At 43.1% G+C, this 21,597-nt stretch overlaps 2 protein-coding genes across 3 annotated transcripts; both read right to left on the reverse strand.

Annotated features, from left to right (window-relative positions):
• Positions 1 to 582: 582 nt before the first annotated feature.
• Positions 583 to 10,584, reverse strand: tbc1d10b (TBC1 domain family, member 10b). 2 transcript variants are annotated; one of them, XM_029509264.1, is made up of 11 exons: positions 10,128 to 10,584; positions 8,262 to 9,224; positions 7,344 to 7,443; positions 7,103 to 7,210; positions 6,117 to 6,223; positions 5,711 to 5,825; positions 4,411 to 4,476; positions 4,144 to 4,333; positions 3,907 to 4,061; positions 3,296 to 3,746; positions 583 to 3,214 (listed from the first exon to the last, which is right to left on the reverse strand). In XM_029509264.1, exons 2-11 carry the CDS (start codon positions 9,203 to 9,205, stop codon positions 2,817 to 2,819), a joined length of 2,634 nt encoding a protein of 877 aa, XP_029365124.1. In that variant the 5' UTR covers positions 9,206 to 9,224; positions 10,128 to 10,584; the 3' UTR covers positions 583 to 2,816. The 2 variants fall into 2 exon arrangements, with proteins under 2 accessions (XP_029365124.1, XP_029365123.1); XM_029509263.1 differs by having other exon boundaries at positions 583 to 3,746.
• Positions 10,585 to 11,916: 1,332 nt separating this feature from the next.
• hsd3b7 (hydroxy-delta-5-steroid dehydrogenase, 3 beta- and steroid delta-isomerase) lies at positions 11,917 to 21,262 on the reverse strand. Its single transcript, XM_029508438.1, has 7 exons — positions 21,237 to 21,262; positions 21,013 to 21,196; positions 19,692 to 19,847; positions 16,780 to 16,888; positions 14,808 to 14,907; positions 14,261 to 14,423; positions 11,917 to 13,462 (listed from the first exon to the last, which is right to left on the reverse strand). Exons 2-7 carry the CDS (start codon positions 21,170 to 21,172, stop codon positions 13,050 to 13,052), a joined length of 1,101 nt encoding a protein of 366 aa, XP_029364298.1. The 5' UTR covers positions 21,173 to 21,196; positions 21,237 to 21,262; the 3' UTR covers positions 11,917 to 13,049.
• Positions 21,263 to 21,597: the final 335 nt, after the last annotated feature.

Below are 21,597 nucleotides of genomic sequence, written 5' to 3' on the forward strand. Positions count from 1 at the left end.
CGGTTTATTACTCATCACAAATGTCATTATCATCATCAATTAAATACATCAGTTGTAGATCTGAAGGAATGAATTCAATTAGCTATGATTTTTATTTTCACTTGCGCCAGAGAGAGACTGACATGTAAACTTAAAAACACAAGACGTTAACGGTGGGGGGGCAAAAAAAAAACTGATGAAATGTTCTGTGGATTATTGGGGGGGGGGGGGGGGGGGTCGCTCCCAATTAACTGTAACCAAGAACGGAGAGTTGGGGATAAACATGGATATTCTGGATTCGTCCTGGACATCACAGGAGGATCTTCAGTGAGAGAAATGATGTGATCGCCAAGACGTATTGCTCCAAAAGTATTTTAAACTCCACGGTCCTGAAAGTGTGCGCACATTTTAATTTCTTCCCAGAATCAGAAGTGTTGCTGTCACAGCACACACACAAACACACTTCAACAGTCATGACGAAAGAGGAAGGTTTGCATAGAAGTGTTCAGAGCTCCCTCACTAACGTGCGAATGACCTGAAGTTACTCAGATGGTTAAAACGGGAGGACACGTTGACTACAATTACACGCAAGTCCCTCTAGTCCTTTAACTACAGAAACAGTACAGTTAAAGAGCATCAACTATCTTTTTTTTTTTTCCATCAAATGTTTTTTTTTTCTTCTATTTTTTAAATGCTATCTACCTAGCACTATTGATCGTATACTGATGGGGTTCAGTGCTGTTTAATTATGCATAAATATTTTACAGTACAAGACACTGAGTGTAAATAGGTTAGGGAGTTAGTTCATAAATCTTTATGAATGTTATAACACAACCCGGTGAGACAGACATACTTAAGATCTTGAATCGAAGAAGTATTCAAAGCTCAAAAAAATTAAAAATAAAATAAAATAATCACCTCCTAGTATATCATACAGTACGATTAAGACCTTCAACTCCCAAATGTTCTGTCTGTGTCACCCGTCTCACTGTTGGCTCTGCTGGAGGCCCAGTTTTTTCCCCACTCAAGTCGGTTTAATACTGCGCTTCAGTAAACTGGAGCCTCTTGAGCCCAAGTCAACTGAAACAAACGATGACAATAAACTTAAAACAAGACATGCATCAAGTTTGTTTGTGTAAAAGCAGAGGACCAAACGTGCAGAAGAAGAAGGGGAAGAAGAAAAAAAAAAAAAGAGAAATCAAAAACAAAACTTTTTAAATGATCCCCCTGCAACTACACAATGTAGTCGGCCATCGTTCCAGTCAGCCAGGTGTCTCTTTACTCACATAGAAAAATACTCAGATTCAAAATAATAATAATAATTCATAATATACTATATTTGATTAAATTAACCACTTTATACATAAATACATCAGAGCCCGAGGGGTCAAAGGTTAGAGGTTAATGCTACATTGGCACACCTGGCACCTCCAGTCAAGTGGCTTCCTATAGGTCCTCGAGCCGCAGCTTTCAAACAGTGAAACCGCTCGTGGTCTACGCCGCTATGCTAACGGAGTGGGCAACTTCAGTGGTGCTTCGTGACAAAACCACAAGTGCAAAGAAAAACCCCAATAATGATAATAATTATTCTAACAAAAATCATCCTTCATTCTTTTTAAGATTCTTAAAATCACATTCTCGTGGGTCGAAGTGTTTCCCCATAATGAAATTTGGTTGAATACATCAGAATTTGTTCATTGAAAGCAAAAATAATACTCGTTAACCTAATCGTATAGATGGACACTTAGTCTGCAGGACTCAGTTACAGTCACTGCTGATGCCTGCATGTTTTCACACGACTAGTTTAACCGACAATGTCGCACCTGCTTTTATTTTTATATATATATATATATATATATATATATATATATATATATATATAAGCTTCAGAGATCAGACATTCAAATTGGGGCTTGAAATAAAAACAACAACTCTCCCATGTGTGAAAAAACGCACATAAATTAAATATTAAAAGTCATAATATGTGGTGTCTGGGTGTATTTCAAACATTCTCCCTCTTTGCTGTCTAGAAGATTTATTCCAATGAGTTGGAATGAGTTTGGGATGAACCAAAGAAAGAGTTCAACGCTCGGAAGCAGGCAAAAGCAGACAACACACAAAACAGTAACACGTTTCACTACACTACTAAGGCACACACTCACTCACAACATTTAACAATGACAATAAATACATCCTCAACAACATTGCTAGCATTTCTGCCTTCAGTGCCTGCGTTCGAGACGACATCCAACAAGTTCTTTTTTTGTTTTGCTTTGTTTTTTTCCAGTCATCCAGATAACCTGTGAGAGCTGACGAGCCTGCGGAGTGGTAACGACTTCCTGTATGGACTTCTTTTTTTTCTTTTTTTAATTTTATTTACATCCTCTATGGCACCGTAACTATTTCTGAAAACGTTCGGTTCAACAGTTCCTTGAGTCGACACGCCTCTAACCTCATCGATCGGATTAAGAATAATCAAAATGTTAAAAATTAAACTAAAAAGAGATAATGACCGTGATGTCACAGCCCGTGCTCCAGTTGAAAAGAAAAAAAGGAAAATTTGTCCTGTCTTAATAAAACTTGGTGAAAAAAGAAAGCAGAGAGTGAGGGGCAAAAAGCTCCCCGAGGTGCTATTAAAACCACGATCCAGTTTTCTCCACCACAGTCCGGGATTGCATTAAGTCTGAAATGATGATGTGTTACACAGGAGGCCATCCCATTTTTTATATTAATCACTCTCTCTGGTGCTGGGGGTCTTTTTGTTCCCCTGACCTCTTTCTTTCTTTCTTTTTTGTTCAGCGTCCCTTTTCATTATCCTGGAATGATGGGGTGGAAATCTAGGCTGAATCTCTCGCCGCCGCAGCTCCGTTTTTGTCTTCGGCCTCTCCTCCCCCTTTGTCCTTCTTCTTCCCCGCTTTCTTCTTGTCCTTTTCTAGTCTCTCCTTCTCTTTCTTCAGCCTCTCTTTTTCAGCCTTCTCCTTTTCCTTCTTTTCCTTCAGCTTCTTCTTCTCGTCTTCCTTCTCCTTCTTCTTGTCCTCTTTGCTCCTCTTCTTCTTCTTTCCCTCTTCCTCTCCAGGTGTGGCGTCAGCCACTGGCGCCGCTTCTTTTTTTGAGTCGGGTAACGGGGGCAGAGGGGCGTTGTTTGCGGTGGGAGACGGGATAGTTGGGGTGATTTGCTCAGAGACGATTTTAGGTGAGGGGGACAGAGCGCTGGGTGGGGGCGGTGTGTTTTGAGCTGGGGGCAAAACGGCAGGCTGTCCCTGTGTCGAAGCACCTTCTAAGGGCTGAGCAGCCTCACGTGTTGAAACGGCCGCACTTGCGACTAAGGGGCTCTGAACGTGAGGTGCTGGTGACCTCTGACCTGCCCCCGGGGGAATGGGGGGCTTATGGCTGGGGCCTCGGCCCGTGCTTGTTGTCACTGCGGGTGGCGACAGAGGAGGCAGGCTCTCTATTCCCGACGGCCCTGAAAAGGAGCCTTTCTTGGTTTGGGAGCGGAAAGGGACCTTAGACTTACGGAAACCAGGAAGTGACAAGAGGCTGGAAGAGGCCCTGAGTGGTCCTGGTGGGGGCACTGGGCTTCCCAGGAAAGAGAAGCTGCCACCGGAGCTGATGGCGGCGGCGCGTCGCTTGTACTCATAAATGGCTCTCGTACCGTGGAGCCGGCGGCCCGGCTGGTGCGTCAGCTCCCCTCTGGACTCTCTCCACTTCCTCACCTGAATGCTGCACTCCCTCTCTATGAGTGCCTCCGTCACAGGGAGCGTAGTGATCTGGGGATCAGATGGGGAAGAAGGTGGGTGGGTGGGGCAGACAGAGGAAGTGAAGATTACTAGACCGGTCACAGCAGGACAAGTGACTCATAACTCGTGTCCATGAGTCAAAACAGAAGCAGATTTTACTTGTGTACATGTTTGAGGAAGAAATACCAACCTCCTGTACCAGTAAGTCCTCTCTGATGGTGTCAGGGGAAATGTTTCTCAGACGCTCCATGGTTTCATACATGCCCTGCAGCTCTCGAAGTTTGTCCACAGAGCCAAGCATTTGTTTCAGCAGCACCAGGCCCACACGAAACACGATTTTCACTCCTGCAACCAAAGACTCAGACAGTCAAAAAAACAAACCCATGAAGAGGAGAGTTGACAGGGAAACGCGTGGATGTGAACGAACCTTCACAGAAGAACATGTCCCATACACGAAGCACACAGGACCACGGCAAGGTGCGCGAGAAGATGCACATGAACCACTCGGTCATATAGAGAATTGGGTCAATCTTGAACTTCTTAAGGTGACGGTACGCCATCGGACACGTACGCCGCAACAGGGAGAAGAAGATCTCTCCATCCAGCTGAATCGCTTCCTAAAACACATAAAAGACGTGTCAATAAAAGCAGAGAGAACAGACACGAAGAGGAAGAAGCTCAGTAATTCACTCACCAGCCCGGCGCTGTAGTAGCCAGGCAGATACTTCTCACAAATCTGCACGAGGCACCAAAAAGCTTGCTGTGAAACAGAAACAAAAGCAAACAGTTAAGTTACATGAGCGAGTGCAAATGGAGTTTAAAAGTAAATGATTCAAATCCAAAACACTCAGTGAATTTCTTCACACAGATTTAATTGGGACTCTGTCGTACACACTCCTGATAAATGGTTCACATTAGGCCTGATCTGAAAGCACACGTTTGCTGGCACAGCACAAATACTTGGTTCTATACACAACTCCACATGCTACGCCAAGTCACATTACCTTCCTTGTTAGTCTCGCTATGAACCTCTTCTGTCTCACAGTGTTGTTTTGTAAAAACAGCTGTTACGCTTTTATCCTGTGGTGTTTATTAAGTTTGTTGTGCTTCAGTTAAGACAAAGACTTGATTTCCACTCAGTTTAGAGGGGTCTTATTCAGATAAGTTCAGATATCAACAGTCTTTCTCCAACGTGACTTGCTCTTCCTTTAATGTTGTCACAAAGCAGCAGGATGAAGCACAGCTGTACTGTCAATTCCTGCTTTTATTTCCTGCTCTTTCAAAAATAGAAACAATATGCACATTCACCCTGAAGTAAATCTTCTCACTCCTTCCTGTGTTTGTCTGGAGTAACTGACAGTTAGGTCACTTCATGACGTGATGATTTCTCAAACTTATGGGCGGCCTGTTCTGAGCTGACGCATTAAACATAATGACCAAGAGCCTGGGGAATAAAGGCCAGTAAAATGAACTGGACTGATCCCAAATCATTTCATAATCTTGGTTTTTTTTAGTAACCTGAATGAAAGATAAAACTGAATAAGGTGGAGCTTTTGTTTTGTTCTCTTCTTCAGGCGAGGATAGATCAAGGCAAAGCATCACTTCTTTTTTTTAAGCCAAAAATCATAAAGGCCCTATTTTAAAGGCTTGTGTGATGCACAATGACATGAAGCAACCGATATTTTGGGACTCAGAAGAAGCCCAAAATATTGGTCACCATGGGTGGTGACAGAATTCCAATGCAAGTGTCATCCCACCATGACATTACACATGAGTTTGTGAGCTGCCATTTTGATGACTTAAGTTGGTAATTTGTCATTCAGCCATCTTGGTTTTTTGAAACCAGAAGAAACCATATTTCACTTTCCAAAGCCAGAGTCTACCTTTACTTTTGGATATAGATTTTAACGTTAACGTAGTTCTGAAAAACCATCAGTAAGTTCATGAATCGTGAAAGCTTTGAGAGACACAAAAAGCCTCACTCAGCCGCTCACCTCAGCAGGCATATGCATGAGCAGCACTGCAGCCACGGGAGCCTGGGCCTGGCAGTATCCCTCATCAGGCCGGTAGATGGTGTAGGCTTTTAGGATCCGGTACAGATCCTGTTGCCTGCAGGAACAAAAGCCAAATTATCCGGTGGACAAATCCACTAAAATACTTAAGCAGTTCATGCACCTGCCTTTGGAAACAAAGGGAACAATGGAACACACAAGCTCTTAACGTAAGAATAGACATCACATCTCAACCACTTGTCCTATACAAGTACATTTTTATTGGTTTTATGGCTTCAGATTTTTTTTTTATTTCCTCATTGGTTATATAATATTTGTGGGTTGTATGCAGGTGTGTTTTTCTTTGTAAAATAGCCTGTTGTGTGTGTATTTTTTTTTTTTTTTTTACCCGTGGCCACCACGAGCAGCAAACATCTCATGGAAGGGGAACTGTCTGTGGAGATCCTTCTCTATAATGTCCAGCCACTTGGCCTCTCCCTGCTCTCTCTCCAGCTCCTGCAGAGACAAAATTAGCCCACAAGTTCCAGACAGTTTCTCAGTAACTTGTGGAATTGATTTCTAAATAAGAGATAAAAGCTGATTAGGCCGCAAAGTCCTGTATGAAGCGCCATTAAGGAGAGTAAACAATGAAATGCAAGTGAAAAGGTCGGACAGAAAGTCCTGCTAAGACAATAGAAACAGCACTAAGCTGACTACTTGGACCTGGACCCAGCTGAGGCCAGACCCCCTCCAGGGTGGACATGGGGGCAGCGCTCTGACAGGCAGGATTACTGGTTCTGATAAGAGGCTTACAGATCACCAGGGCTGCGCCTGCGCCCCTTTAGCACCCCCGGAGCTGAAATTGCCCTACTCACAACTTCCCTGAACAAAAGACTCCAAATCAAAATACTGTAGCTTCTTCACAACTCCCTAAAACTCTCAGAACAGCTATAACCAAGTTCACATGGAGAAATCTGTTCTCCATGTTCATGTTTTCATGTCAGTGCATTTGGGCTGAAGTATTTCCATGACTGAGAGTCTAAAAAAATAATAAACAAAATGCCAAGCGCTTGAGCAATATAATATCAACCTCCTGTAAGTAAAAGGGACACTAGCAACTGCTGTCTCCTGAGAGACTCCCCCACTGCAGCCTGTCACACAGAGACTGTGTACCATTTGAACTCCTTATGAAGGTGAATTATCTCCTTTGTGGGAACGAGACAGTGATCCATTCATTCTTCATTTTTCCTTATGTGCCAGGAAGCAACTGAGTCTGAATCCACAAGCAATCCTCTGTTTGAATTGATGATCACATCCTAAATCTTTTTTTGTGTTATTATATGATTCAGTCTCTTTCAGGAGAAAATGTAGGCAGAACAATGGTCACAGCGATACCTCAAATTTCCCCCTGTTGGCTTCGAGAAGCTCTTGGCTGTTGGACAGCAGCTGCCAGGCTTTGGCTCTGAGAGAAGATGGAATACCCTTCCTGCAGCGTAACTTCACCTGGAATGCACAAACAGACACACAGTGTATTGGCTACGGCATTGAATCAAGTTTAAATAATTTAAATACGTCTAAAGTCATTGAAAGACTTCCTAGACACAATTTTCTAATCATCAAAAACATCAGTTTTTACCTTCTGGAAGCGATGTTTGACCCATTTATCCCAGTTGTTGAACATGTCAATCCACTTAATCTCCCTCTGTCTGGCAACTTCAACCCGAATATCCTTCTCACTGAAACATTGGGCAATAAAAACAAGACACCATCGTTTACAGAACTGAGAGGTTTTCATCTTCCTAAATAGAGCACAGGAGCTTATGGAATGACACAAGTGAATTACCTCATTTATGCTTTTACATTCATTTGCACAACATTAAGTTGAATCTTCAGACAGACACAGAACATTCTTCACGTTGACCACAATGCCAACGCTGACGGCAAATCAATAACATTTTAATTATTCAACAGCGGAAGTGCAATTAGCTTGTCAGAGAAGTAGAAGCAAGTCTGACCAAAATAAATAAAAAAATACAGGAAGAGAGCTGATGGGTGTGGGGGGTGATACTACAGCAGACAGACAGTCAGTACGTATTGAGTCACAAAAAACGCTCTCAGCATTATCTGAGTCAGACCAAGGGGAGATAAGGGACGGACAGAGTTGTTTAGAGTGGTGGAGAAAAAGACAAAAAAAGAGATGGGGTGACCAAGAAGACATGAGAATAGCTCTGGATGACAGAGTGAATAAGATGTGAAATTAGTGATTAAAACGGTTAGATAATCAGACAGGATTTACAGTCTGTGTAAAACCAATTCTATGGTCATGATCCGTTTTTTAATATTGTAAGTGAATAGTCTGCATAAAAAGTACAAAAGAACAAAAGGAAAGAAAAAGGATGTGTTTGTTTTTCCATACTAGCCATACTACATATCTCTAATATCTATCTATCCTAGATGTTGCTGTAGAAACATAATGAAATGAAAAATTGGACATGAGCAATATTCTGCACATTGGCCAGGAGTGTAAGTGACAAATTTAAGTTCTAATGCTTACCCTCCTTCACTGTACTGACTCCCACCGAGGAAGCCATATTTATCAGTGCGTCTGATGGTCAGGCCGTTGATCTCAGAGTCTGAGCCCACAGAGCTCCCGTCCTCTCCCAGGCCAGACAGAGATTCCAGCGTTCCTGACATAAGACTGGCTGACTCCAGATAGCTGAGGGTATCAGGGGCTGGGCGGGGGTTGGGGTTGTGCAGCGGGAGGGCACAGGCCGGTTCATGGATGAATGGGACAGTAGGGCTGGGGTGTTCTGCTCTGGTGGGGGTGCTGGGCAGTTCTTTCCCTGGTTCATTGGGAGTGTGAGGCTTTGGAGACAGAGGGGGAGGCTGACTTTGATCCTGTTGTGCTTGTTCAGTTGGCTCCAGTTTCTCCTCTTCCACTGTTGCTGATGCTGCCGTATCTGTGGATGCTGAAGGAGCAGGTGTGGAACTGGAAACTGTAAACTGACTGCCATCCATGACAGGATTTGGACTATGGGTGACGTGCACATTGGGGTACAGATTAGGACCAGGATTGAGATCAGGAGAGGGGGATGCCTCCTGCACTTCACTCTGAACCGGCGGTTCAACTGGTGCTGGGACTTGTGGGAGATCCGCAGCTGCTGGTTCATTGGCCATCGTTTCCTGCTTCACAACACCTCCACCTTCTACACCTTTTCCTGTCGATTCCTCTTTCTGTTGAGTAACTTCATCTCCCGATGATGAGAGGTGGATCTCAGCAGTGATTTTGGGAGGACCTAAAAGTTGTTGGGGGGTTGCGGCTGAATACCCTGACTGAGCTGAGGAAGCATTTCCAGTCAAAGCTTTGTCATTATACAGGGCAGACTTGGGCATAGACTCTGAAGGAGGGAGCGATGGTGAGGACGGAGGGATGGAGGGAGCTGCATGAGGATCACCTAGTGTAGGTGGCGATGGGGATAAGGTGGAGAGTTCGGCCATTGTTCCTCTCTGATCTCTCCTTCACAAACAGAGCAAACATGAAGGGAGGTGAGTTTTCTACTTCTGGCATCATTACACAAAATAGAATTGAACTTCATGGATCATTGACAACCTCTTAAACTCAACTAAAGTGTGTAGGAGGACAAATCATCTCAGCAACAAGTCATTACCCTGGAAACCAAACATTTTAGAACCAGCATAAGAAAATAGTTCCTCATCCAAAAATGAAATGAGAGCAGTAGGTTAAAGAAGTGTGCTCACATAAACAAACATGACAACAATTTCCCCATCCCCAAACTCTTCTACACTTCATTTAATGTGTAAAGTCAAACGTGAAGCTCTGAGACATTTAAAAATCAATAAAAGTGCTGACAACTATGGCATCTGGCAGTTCCCCTTTAATCTCAGACAGGAGAGTATTGGGAGTAATTACAGGACTTCACAATGACAAATGTCAGCAACCTTGTTTTGTACTTTTTCTATAAGTCATATAACACAAAAATGTTTTCGCCAACGTTAACAGTCCTTTAAGGATGGTGAAAGAATTAGTATAATCTTGAACCCACTAACCACAGAGTGCCATTTAACGCCCACACTGAGCCGGTGTTTTGCTGATGAAGCAGGTGGATGTGTTGGAGCTAGCGGTCGGATGCTAACGCTAACAACAGCAGCCACTTTGTTGTCACAGCTTCTCCGGAGGCCTCGACTCAACTTCCCCTTTCAGCCCACAGGAGAAATACATCACCGACAGCTAAGAGTCAACACCCTGCCGGTGTGCCAGGCCCCGGAACGAGCAGAGTCCACCCTGCTGCCCCCCAACACGGCCAACCCCAACCTCAACTCCAAACTCGGCTTTTCCACCCCCCCCCCCAAAAAAAAACAAAAAACTAAACAAAAAAAACAACAAAAAACAAAAACTCACCAACGACCGGCGTGTCACTGCGATCCGTCCGCCTGGGGAGCCAGGGGGTTCCCGTCCACGCGTCCCCCCGCCACAGCTCCGGTCCCACAGCTTCCTCCGTTAAACTGGAAACACGATAGCCCGATCCCCGGGTCCCTGTTTGGGTGTGGGGGGGGCGGGCGCTGGACCGTGTGAGGACCGGGAAGAGCTACAGTCCTGGAATCGGCGAGCTAGCTAGCAGGCTACGTTAGCAGCTAGCTAGGTTAGCTTGTTTTAGCCGATGGTGTTCTGTTTCTCTTAGCTTAGCCAGCTAGCTGAAGTTCTCCGTTAACTCCGCCGGACATGCGGACTCGTTCCTCCCGCCGGAATCACCCAGTCTCCCACAGGGCAGATTTCCCGTGTTGAATATAAAAAGGACTTTCTTTGTTTAATTTATCCAAGCAAAGCGGCGGCGCTACATCCAACACCAGCAGCGCTGCATTTCCTACTGACAGCTGCGTGCGTGGGCACGTCGGCGTCGTCGGCCGCGCGCACGCACGCTACGTCGCCGGAGCCTCCCTTCCGCGGCCGGAAAAAAGATTTTAGTTAGAAATAAACAATAAAATTATGTTACAGTTAGATCCTGATTGTTTTAACAGTAAAAAAAATTATTAAAAAGTTTAACGAAATAAAAATAAAAAAAATTGTGCGGTTTTGTTTGTTTGTTTGTTTTTTCAACAGTAGGTGGCACAATTTAATTTAATTTAAAGCCGTTTTACTCTCCGTCCACAGACTGAGGGGACGTGGTGACCCACCAAAGCACATCTGTTCAACAGACCCAAACAGGCACGAAAACAACACGACACACACTCATATCTTTGTGAGGACACTAACACAAATAGATGACTAAAAAAAAGATCCATCATTCATTCACAAAATGTGTGATGGATTGTTTGAATCCATCATTCATTCACAGAATGTGTGATGGATTGTTTGAATCCATCATTCATTCACAGAATGTGTGATGGATTGTTTGAATCCATCATTCATTCACAGAATGTGTAATGGATTTTTTAGCATCCTCCTCAGGTGGACTTTGCCTGAACCCTCATCTACTCCTGACCTTGTGCCTGAAATACCTCTGTGAAGGTGTGGCCTTGGACAATGTCGTCACACACACACACACACACACACACACTCCTTCCCTTAGAGGCACACTGAGGCACGTTTTCAGGTAATATTTGGCATAGTGAGTCCAACATCTCTAATCCATGTTAATCTATTCATCCTCGGCAGAAGTATATTAGGCTTATGCTAGACTGGTTAGTCAAAGAAAAGGCGTTTTTTCAAGCCTCAGCTTTCAGTTTGTTTTGGTTACTGGGAGAACAGAAGACTTCATTTGTGAGGGTTTTGTTTATATGCTGGTGTGAGTCAAAATGTTATGAGGTTCACCATGGAAAACCACAAAAATGGGGATACCCCAGCAGATTTGCATGTCGTCAAGTTCCTACGTAAGGAAACTCCCATATACTGTGTCTCACACATGGAAATTGATGCTACCCAGCAGGTTGTCATGGAGATAAACAGAAGAGTTTCCAAGAGAGTTTGGCTCTCCAGATTTCCATGGAGTCGCATGTTGTTTAATCACAATGCTATGGGCTGTGTCCCTTCTCTGTAACTACTTCAACACACGTACACGACATTGTTGCCACGCTGCAGAAACTTGCTTTTTGACATGCATGACCACCAAAAAAAAAAAAAAAAAGACTCACCCTTGGAAGACGGGTGAGAAAGGGAAACTAGAACCAAATGCAGCAACACGACAAAGCCATGCAGATTATAATACATTTTATTACAAATTTACAAAAGGATATATTTATATTAAAAACATTATTAGAATTGTTTAAGTTATCTGAATATTATCAAACAAGTAAAAGCAAAATTTCATGATTTAAACATGTCTATGTGACATTGGTCAGAATTTATAAATACTAAAACTATACAAATAGCAACAAATGTTAGGATCCCTCCTTTGCCTTGTTTTTCCTCCCTTTTCTGTCAGTGGTGTTTCCTGCTTTATTTTGTAGCACTTCCTGCATTGTTTGTCCTCCTGTGTAGTCACCTCCTTGCTTTCCTCATGCCCTTCCCCTCGGCCCTGTCTTCTCACCTCACTCTCTCTATTTACACCCCTCGTCACATTTGTTGCGTTGCCATCACGCCCTGCGTTCCCGTCCTGACTTTCTGGCTTTTCCCGTCTTTGTGCTTCCTGTGTCCCTAGTTGGTCTTCTGCTCGCAGTGATTTTTCTGTTACTTTTGTATTGCTGATTTTGGTTCTCCCTACTCTGCAGTGGTTTTCAAATCAGATTTATTTGTAAAATCATAACAAAGTTACATCAAGGCACCTTTCATATGGAGCAGGTCTAGAACAAACTCTTTATAAAATCATTTAAAGAGACCCAACAGATCCCCCGATGAGCAAGCACTTGGCGACAGTGGTGAGGGAAAAGTTCCTGTTTGTTACTTTTTCCTGCCTTCCCTGTGCAGTGATTTTTGATTTTTCCTTCTGGATTATTCTTGCCATTAAAATCTTGGTTGCCTTGTACACTCCAGTCCTGTGTCTGCCTTGTAGGTCCTACAGACTGCCCTTACAACAAAGGCCAATGAGTACAATACTGAATCATATCTGTTAGATAGGAGTAAGATTATGTACTGTATTTTTTTTCTCATCCTTAATAAGGTGTCATGTAGCACTAAGACTAACCCTACAAAGTGTTGGCATACAAAAAAGACTGCAGGAGTGCTCACCAATAGAAATCATCAAAGTGCGTCTTTATCTGCAATTTAATCATTCTTTGAAATGTTTCTACATGGTTGATTGAGGAGGGACTCTCCCTTTGTATAAAGCTGGAATCCTGCAAGTCTACATAGCAGCTTGTGATGTGTGGATCAGTAGTTGAGGTCCCACTAAGAGTCTTTGGGATTCTCTTGGGGAAATGTGTCGACCCACTTCTGCGTGCGGGCTCGACACTGGTCCCAGTCGTACAGCGGACGGTACTGGAGGTAACGCTGGGCTTTGTCTGTGCGCACGGTGAAGGAGGTACAGCCCACAGCCAGCGTGTAGCTGTTCAGCAACGGCGTGTAGTTGTATACGGGGCTCAGTATCCATCGGAACAGGTCGTTGACCATGGCCAGACACCAGAGCACCAGTAAGGGCATGCGGATCCTTCGGAAGTTAAATGTGGAGAGGAACTGCATGTTGAAATCCTCGTAACTCTTGTAGGGTGAGTCATCGTAGCAGAAGAACGCCTCCCCTCCGACTGTTTGGGGGCGATCCTTCAAAGCTCGAGCTGCAAGCACATGCATCCAGGCAACATTCCCTGGCACACAAACAAACACCACAGTGAGTGACAGAGGAAGCACTTGTTGACTTATGCAATAAACAGTAAGAAAGTCAAAGAAAATTGCAGTCTGAGGAGAGATTTTTCGTTTCTTGTATTTGGGACAATCTGATTGCAAAGTGGCTAGGAGGGGAATTCTTTCATTACTGGCTCTTCAAACTCTTTCCTGTTTTCTGCTTCTCTCAACCACATTTCCACTAACTCGCCACGATCCCACACCCCCCCCCCCAAAAAAAGGACCAAATTAATGTTTGATTTTCTCAGACAATAACAAGGCTGAGAGTTATTTCTGGGAGTACCACATTATTGAATAACCATGTTCCCTAACAGTCAGCTGACATTTGTACCTATGTCAAATATTGAGGATGGATCCAGGTTCGCCATCTGTAATTAATCAGCTAATATTTACACTTCTGGTATCATTAGTGAAAATGTTGGTTCATGTAGAACATGTTGGTTCATGTAGTCAAAACAGCAATGATCTGGATGTGACCTCACTTCCCCTCTGCATCTTCTCACCCTCTGTCTTTTAAGCTCAGTATTATTACTATTATGGTCTCCCTTTATGGCGTTGTAAAACACCCGTCTACTTCCTGTTAATAGCAGAGGAAGTGGAAGCCTGACATCTGTGCTTCTGCTTTTTGAGCTTGATCTTCTTCTGTACAGTATAATCACACGTTGACGTCAAAGCAGAACAGCAGAGGGTTTGGACGCCCAGACTGTATTCAGGAAATTCTTTGGAAAGCCGTGTTTAGATTGGTGGGATAGTAGACTCACCTGCATAGACTCGCCCGTGCTCCGTGTTGTCTGGGATGCCTCCAATAATTAAGCCTCCCCTTTGAACACCCTGATTGTAGAAGTCCCTAATCAGCTCGTGGCCCTCGCCGTAGATCCCTGTCGGCCTCAGAGAGCACGTGTATAAACACTTTCCGTCTCTCAGCTGGTCAGAAGAAGAAAAGGAATAAGCAGTCAGTTTAAAATTTAAAACAGCACAGCAGGGAATGATCTGGTGACAAAGTTACACAATAAATTCCTTCCATGCTGGAATCCAACTAGGGATACATGCGTTAGGAAAACAAAGACCAAGAGCTTTCTGGATCTCCTACTCTGTCTGATCATTTACAAGTGTCAACATTTTATTCATTAATACGAATAAAAGGCTTCAAAACCTTTTATTCATTAACATTTCTTGATTGCTTTTCTGTACGTGGATGTGCTATTGTGTCAGGTGAAGAAAGGAGGACCAGATGTAAAGAATAAAATTGTGCACAAAAGCAGCAGACACCATTTATCAGTGAAATATGTTTTGTAAATGTTGACATACGGTTTTGCCATTAGCTTCCAGCACGATTTTCTCTGCCTTCGACTTGCTCTTTGGGTAGGGCATGGTGTGCTTCACGTTGTAAGGTGTGTCCTCGTTGCCCCTAGAAGATTCAAAAAACAAGGCACAGGAAGAATTTAGTTTGTTTTTGCAACCTTACCAGATGTTAAAGAGGAATGTGTGCACGCCAGGCTAAATCAGCCGCAGAAGAAGACGAGGATAAAAGGTGACTGTTCCGCGTCTTGAATGCGGCTTTTATTTACACATTTCCACTTGAAGTGGGCCAAGGCAGAGCCAGTTTTTCTACTCAGAGCAGACAACGGTTCATTCTTTCATCATGATTCTATCTGATGGTGTCAACACATTTGTGGGGGGGGGTGTGTGCCAAATACTCGTCTGAAATCTATGTGTCACGATGAACAGACACACACACACACTTTAACTTTAAAGTAATCATAGTGACTGAAGGATCAGCGATGTTGATTCTCACAAAACATTCATTATCACTCACACAGCTGTGAGAAATGGGAGAGGGAGACTAGGAAGGCTTTGAGAAGGTAATTCCATGTTCTGTCTAAGCTTTACCAAACGACTGGAGGACTTCAGCTCGTGACTGCACAAAGAAGGTAATATTTTCTCTGTCACAGTGCGTGAGAGTGAACGTTGTGATTCCTGCTCATGGTAACAAACATGCATTAAACACTTTGATGCCGTGACACTCCAAAATCTTTCTCATGACATGAAGTCAATGGGCTCCTTTTACGTTCATGCAGCTTTTATACAAACTCCTTTTTGGGGAAATTGGAACTATTATGATAAACAGAATGTTTTCTTGTAAAAAGCTCCGTGACGAGAAATGGTTGAATTTGAGTGGAAGGCGCACACACATACAGAGCAAACCTAAACCAAGGCGGACTTTTTTAAAGAAGTAGAAAGTGGAAATGGTGGTAGATGGTTGGTTTCAAAAATCCAGACCTGGGGCCTTTCTGTATGGAGCTTCCAGACATTTAGCCGGTTGGTGAGCTGATAGTAGCTGTATGTTGTTCCCTGTCTGCCTGTTTACAGCGTCTCCGCACCTGTATCCCCTTTACTGATAAATAACTCCTCAACTTCAAAGTTATCAGTCCATTCTGCAACTGAAAGATCGGGACAAGGACTGAAGAGACCAGATCAGACGACAATCAGGTGGACGGCTCAATGCGGTATGAGCATTAGGATGATAAAACGACACATGGTCCTTAAGAAAATCCTCACTGAGCTACGACATGCCTACGCTGACTGACGTCAGTCCTCAGACGGCGACATTCCTCCGCTGTGGACAGACTTCCAGAGGTTTGCTGTCTGTCTTGCTTCTGTGCACCAAAATATTATCCAGGAAATAGCAATGCAGATGTGCACTTCTGCAGCAGCGGGCAGCTGGTGGAGCAGTTAGAAAATAAAAAATTCATCTGATAATACAGAACTAAATTAGGCATTCCTGTGTGAGAGAAAATAGACCCTTACAGGCAAGTTTTGTTCCTTTACGGTTACTTGTTGGCCATCAATCAGGTCATAACTGACATCCAGCAGTAATTAGCCTCATTAAAAGTTGTAAGACATGTTATTTAAGTTGTCATGTTATGAGCTGTACGCAATGGACTATTACGTAACTTACCAAATTTTCTCATGCAATAAACCAGTGGAGGTTTAGACATTTCCTCAGTTACAGGAAAGCTGAAAACTCAGCCTGACTAGACAGCAGCTCCTGCTCGAAGGCCCCCCTTAATTACACCAATGACCTAATGGACTTGGTCATTTTGTGTACTCGTGTTTTCCAAGAAGGTGCATTCAAGAGCAGAAGAAAGAAGGAACTCAAGGCTGACGTGACTTAAATTGGAGTATTTGTTGGCTCGGTGAGGTAAATACTTGCAGACTAGGTCAGTTGGCTGGCAGAGGAAAGCAGAGCTGAGCTCGTAAACATTTATTTCCACCCCACCTGATGAAGGCCTCTCCGTCTACGTTGGGACCGATGACCTCCATGCTGCTGGTGTAGACCAGGTACTGGATACCGCACTCCACGCAGGCATTGATCACATTCTCTGTTCCTGATGGGAGAAAAATGGCGTCATTTAAGAGGCTGGGGGAGAAAGAGAATATTACAGGCTAACAGATTTCTGAATCTTCCAATAACGGCATGGCTGGTCTTTGTCACAGGTGGATTCCAGTTTGTACACTTTCAGATGAAAATAAAAGAATTCAGATGTTCTGTTATAATTGGACACAGAAGGAGATGATAAACATGAAATGCTCTTCAAAGAGTCAACGCAGCCATCTGTTGAATGTTTAGCTGATGAATGTGTGAGCACTTCCTTTGCTCCATGAAGCCTGCAATGTATTCGTCGACATATCGGGCGAAAACATGGTCCTCGCATTGTGAGGAAACACATTCTGTAATTATTTATACTGAAAAGGTATTCAGCTCTTGCCTTTTTGCTCGTTTAGACTTTTCAGATTAAATTTGATACTCATGTTGACAGAAGAGAAAAAGACACTGCGACAAGAGCGTCCCAGAATCAGTTTGAAAGTAAATTATTTATGCTTTACACTTACATTTCTTGCCTGACAGACTTATCAGCAGCTGTAGTGGGAACCCATCTGCTCCACATAGCTTGGAAATACATTAATGCCTATCAACTAAGTGTTATTTAGACAGAATGATACTTATTCCAGATAAATACATTTTAAATGGCTGTTTTAAAGCACTTGGGCTGTTGAGCCATTAGACTGAGTAAGTAAAAAGCTTGAGCTGCTGGTATTTCTGGAGAGGAATCTGGGAGATAAACTTTCTGCCACAACTGCTGGACCACCCCCACCTCTCACCCCACCCAAAGTCTGGCATGTTTCAGTCTGAACTGGAAGTGTGGTAAAGATTTTTCTTTGTTTTGTAGCCTGAATTGCAGTTTAGTGAAGCCCAGAGTCCTTTTCCTGTCACGTCTGTCTCCAAACGCAAACGAGTCTACCAACAGGTATTAATAAAGTAACCTGAGCTGAACTGACCAGCTCTGCCATCCCTGGAGACATGAGGCTAAAAAGGAAAAAGAAACTGGAGCGATGAAAACATTAAGTAAACCTAATTAAAATCAGACCAACAGTGGAAAAAGGCCTCACTGAAGAGGCTTTTAATGCTGCTGAAATCTTTGAAAGTGCTCTTGCAAATCCACCTAAGTGCTCAGGGAAGCTGGCAGCGAAGACTGAGCCGCTCTCTGTCCTCTAGATTCACATCAGTGGACCCTCGGCTCGCAGGGAGTTAACCTCTCGGTATGTGCTCCAGCTGAAAGCTGAAAACTCAACAAGAAGGAACTTCGAACCAGCACCTAGATAGAACGAACTGATTTCAACTGCCTTCCTGATACAATTTGTACTCGTCCTGAGGGGAGAGAGTCTCTGGAGGAACAGGAGATTTCTGATTTCAAACACGTGGAGCTTGAAAAGCCTTTCAGACAAATTGATGCAAATTCCTGTAATACTTCTCAGCTGAGGGACTCCAAAGTGATCCACCCTGTTTTTTCTTTTCTTTTTTTTTTATGCTGTCAAGGTCAGGAATGGGTTATTTAACTGGAAGAGATTTCAGGAATAAAATAAATAAATAAATAAGCTCCAATAATCTGTGAATATTTTCTATTTATCTGGTAAAATCCCCTTTAAACGTCCAAACTAACTCAGTCAGTATCCAAAGCCACATGTACCTTTTTCCTTTGTGCCATTGAGCGCCATTATTCTCCAAAAAAGATTTTCTGAATGAACCACCCTGTTGCACTGTATGACAAGCTTCTTTGTTGCCATGAAAATGGTCAGTCATGTCACAGTCAGTCACAAATGACCGTTTCTTCCTGTTTGAATAACATTTTTGAATAACACAGCACGACTATTAAAGGAAACACGGAAATACAGATTGTGACAGATTTTTGAAGACTTGTGTCTGGACTTGGTGGACTTATTTTCAAACTCTTACAAGCCAATGGGCAGCATGTTGACTTTATTGTATATCTAAATTCTGTCACAGTTGTAAAATGATGCAAGAGCCCTGTAGCGTCACTGTGTCATGCATTTCTTTTTTTTCCAGGATAGAAACAAATGACTCGTTTTGAGGCTGTTATTCCGGTTTACAGCACTACCAAGTGTTTGTGTCGTGTTGTTATAAACTCTGCTCATGATGCTCCTTAGGCAGCTGAGTCACTATTCACACAGACATCACTGAGTGTATTCAACATTTCATGCCATGATAGCCAAATTTAGTGATTGTGTATGCCCACACACTCTTTGTCACCCTGATGCAACCACCTCCATAAGTCACTCTACAATTGAAACACAGCTGACATTTCAAATGGCTCTACAGACTACTGAGCCGTAGCTGCTCCAACAATAAAGCTCACCATTAACACCACAATCAAACCAATGGAATTTGGATCAACAGGGCTGAGGCTGCCTTTACCTCATAAACCTTCAATGTGAGCCTTTTCTCTGAGGACAGAATGCCTGAGAGGCAAACTGTGACAAAAAGCCTCTCAAATATTCATGCAATACGTGATCTGAACACAAAAAGCCGAGTGACAGGTTCAAACTGTTTGACAGAGTGTTACAAAACACTCATTTCCAACGAAACTGTGACGATGCCGCAACATAAAAAGGTCACTGTGTTAAAAAAAGTTTAAATATGTCAGCGGCTTTACTATCCACTTGTTTACTGAAAGCCCTTGAGAGGCATTCAAAATAGAGGAGACATGGATTTCCTTTCTATCTGTGATTTCCTGCAGCAAAACATTCCCAACATTAAAAACCACAGCTAATAATCCAGCACTCTTCCTGGTGATCATGTCCACCCATCACCACGCTGAGCCAATGACTGACCTGTGACATTGACCGAGAAGATGAGGGTTTCTGGAACTTTGTGCCAAACATCCACCAAGCTGGCAGTGTGGATGACGACGTCAGCGCCGCGGGACGCCTCCAGCACGCTGCTGTAGTCTGTGATATCCCCCTGAATGACCACCACCTTTGTCCGGTCTGAGGGGAAATAAAACGGAAAGAAACTGAATGCGTCACTGTTTTCCTGTAACAATGATCATTCATCATTCATATATTCATTCTTTTCTTCAATTGTGAAAAGCAGCAGAACGTGTTTTACCATTTTATCAAACCTCACCACACATAGTGGTACAAAGACCAAATTAATTGGAATGGCCTAAAGCAAAAAGACAAATTGCATTGGCAGGCCAAAACATCTCGTTACATGTCAGCATCGTGCCCAACCATCCATCATACTCTACATTGTGTGTAATTCTAATTTAATTAATTTTTAATTTGTGGGAATTCGTGATGCAGTCAAGGTCTTGTACTTGTGTTTTATCTCTCGTCCAATGTCCTTGAAATGCTGAGCGATAAGAAAAGCTTGGATTGGACTTTTGAATGCACACTATCTGCATGGTTTGCATTTCCTTTTGCAGGATAAATGATATAATTACAATTTCACAGCACGTGAGCCATTTCATCCAAATGAAGAGAAATGTGGAAATGTGGGAGAAGGATTGCTCTCGTCGAATATAATTTATTGTTTTTACACAATTTGAAAAATACTTAATTCATTTAATTTGCATGTTTTCTTCTTTCTCAGCAATTTAAGCATAAATGGCCCAATCACAGAGAAAACAGCATGTGCAGGTAACATCTGTGATCCCAAAGGAAACTCAAACACACCTCTGCCCCATTTCAAAGTCATCCCGGGATGATAAAACCATTGGCAAAGTACAAAATGACAAATTGCAACATCTTTTTCCTGCCACAGGAAAAAGATGTCTGCAGGCTAACCCGGACAGCATGAAGCATGCAGGGAATCCAGAGCCTGACCATGGTGGCTTTAACACACCGCATTCTGGCTGCTTAGCCAGATGAGTGGAATAACAAACTGAATCTGAGCCACGTTGGATATCGATATTATACAGATGAAAACAAAAAAAAAAAAAAAAAAAAAAAAAAAAACAACTACTAAATTATCTTAGAAAGAAATGTCACCAAATGTCACCATAAAAAAAAAAAATTCAATGAGTTGTTTTTTTATTAATATAAAAAAAACCAGCATTGCTCATGCTTTTAAAAACAAAACAACACGAAATGATCTATTTTTAAAAGAGATATATTCCAACCCTCCAGCGGGGCCCCCAGCTCCTCTTACCCGTGCTCATGTCCTCTAAACTCGGGTCGACCCGCTTGTCAAACACCCGGACCTCCACCAGCTGCTCCTCCTTCTCCAGCAGGACTGTGAGCAGGTGGCGGCCCAGGAAGCCGCAGCCCCCGGTGAGCAGATAGACGGCGCCCCGCTGAGAGTCCGACATGCTGTCTGTCTGTCTGTCTGTCTGTCTGTCTGTCTGTCTGTCTGTCTGTCTGTCTGGCTGGCTGGCTGTCTGGCTGCGGAGTGCCTCTTCTCCCCGTTGCAAGTGAACGCAGCATTCAGCGATGTGCCCTTAAAAGGGGAGCGTCCTGCTCTCTGATTGGCTGACGTCGATGTTCCTTTTTATTTTTATTTTATTTATTTATTTATTGTATTTTTATTTTTATTTTACACAGCAAAGACTTTCAGTAAAAACTCACATCTTTGTTTATTTATTCATTCTGAGGGGTGAGATGTGACTGCAAACTTTTATTGTAAATAATCAATAAATGATTGATTGATTCTGAGAAAAATAATGTATATTTGAAGGTTTTGTTTGTGGACAGTGGACAGTGATGGGGAGTTTCTGGTGGACGGCAGCAGCAGCAG

This window comes from Echeneis naucrates, chromosome 8, assembly GCF_900963305.1.
Source record: "Echeneis naucrates chromosome 8, fEcheNa1.1, whole genome shotgun sequence".
Lineage (NCBI taxonomy): Eukaryota > Metazoa > Chordata > Actinopteri > Carangiformes > Echeneidae > Echeneis > Echeneis naucrates.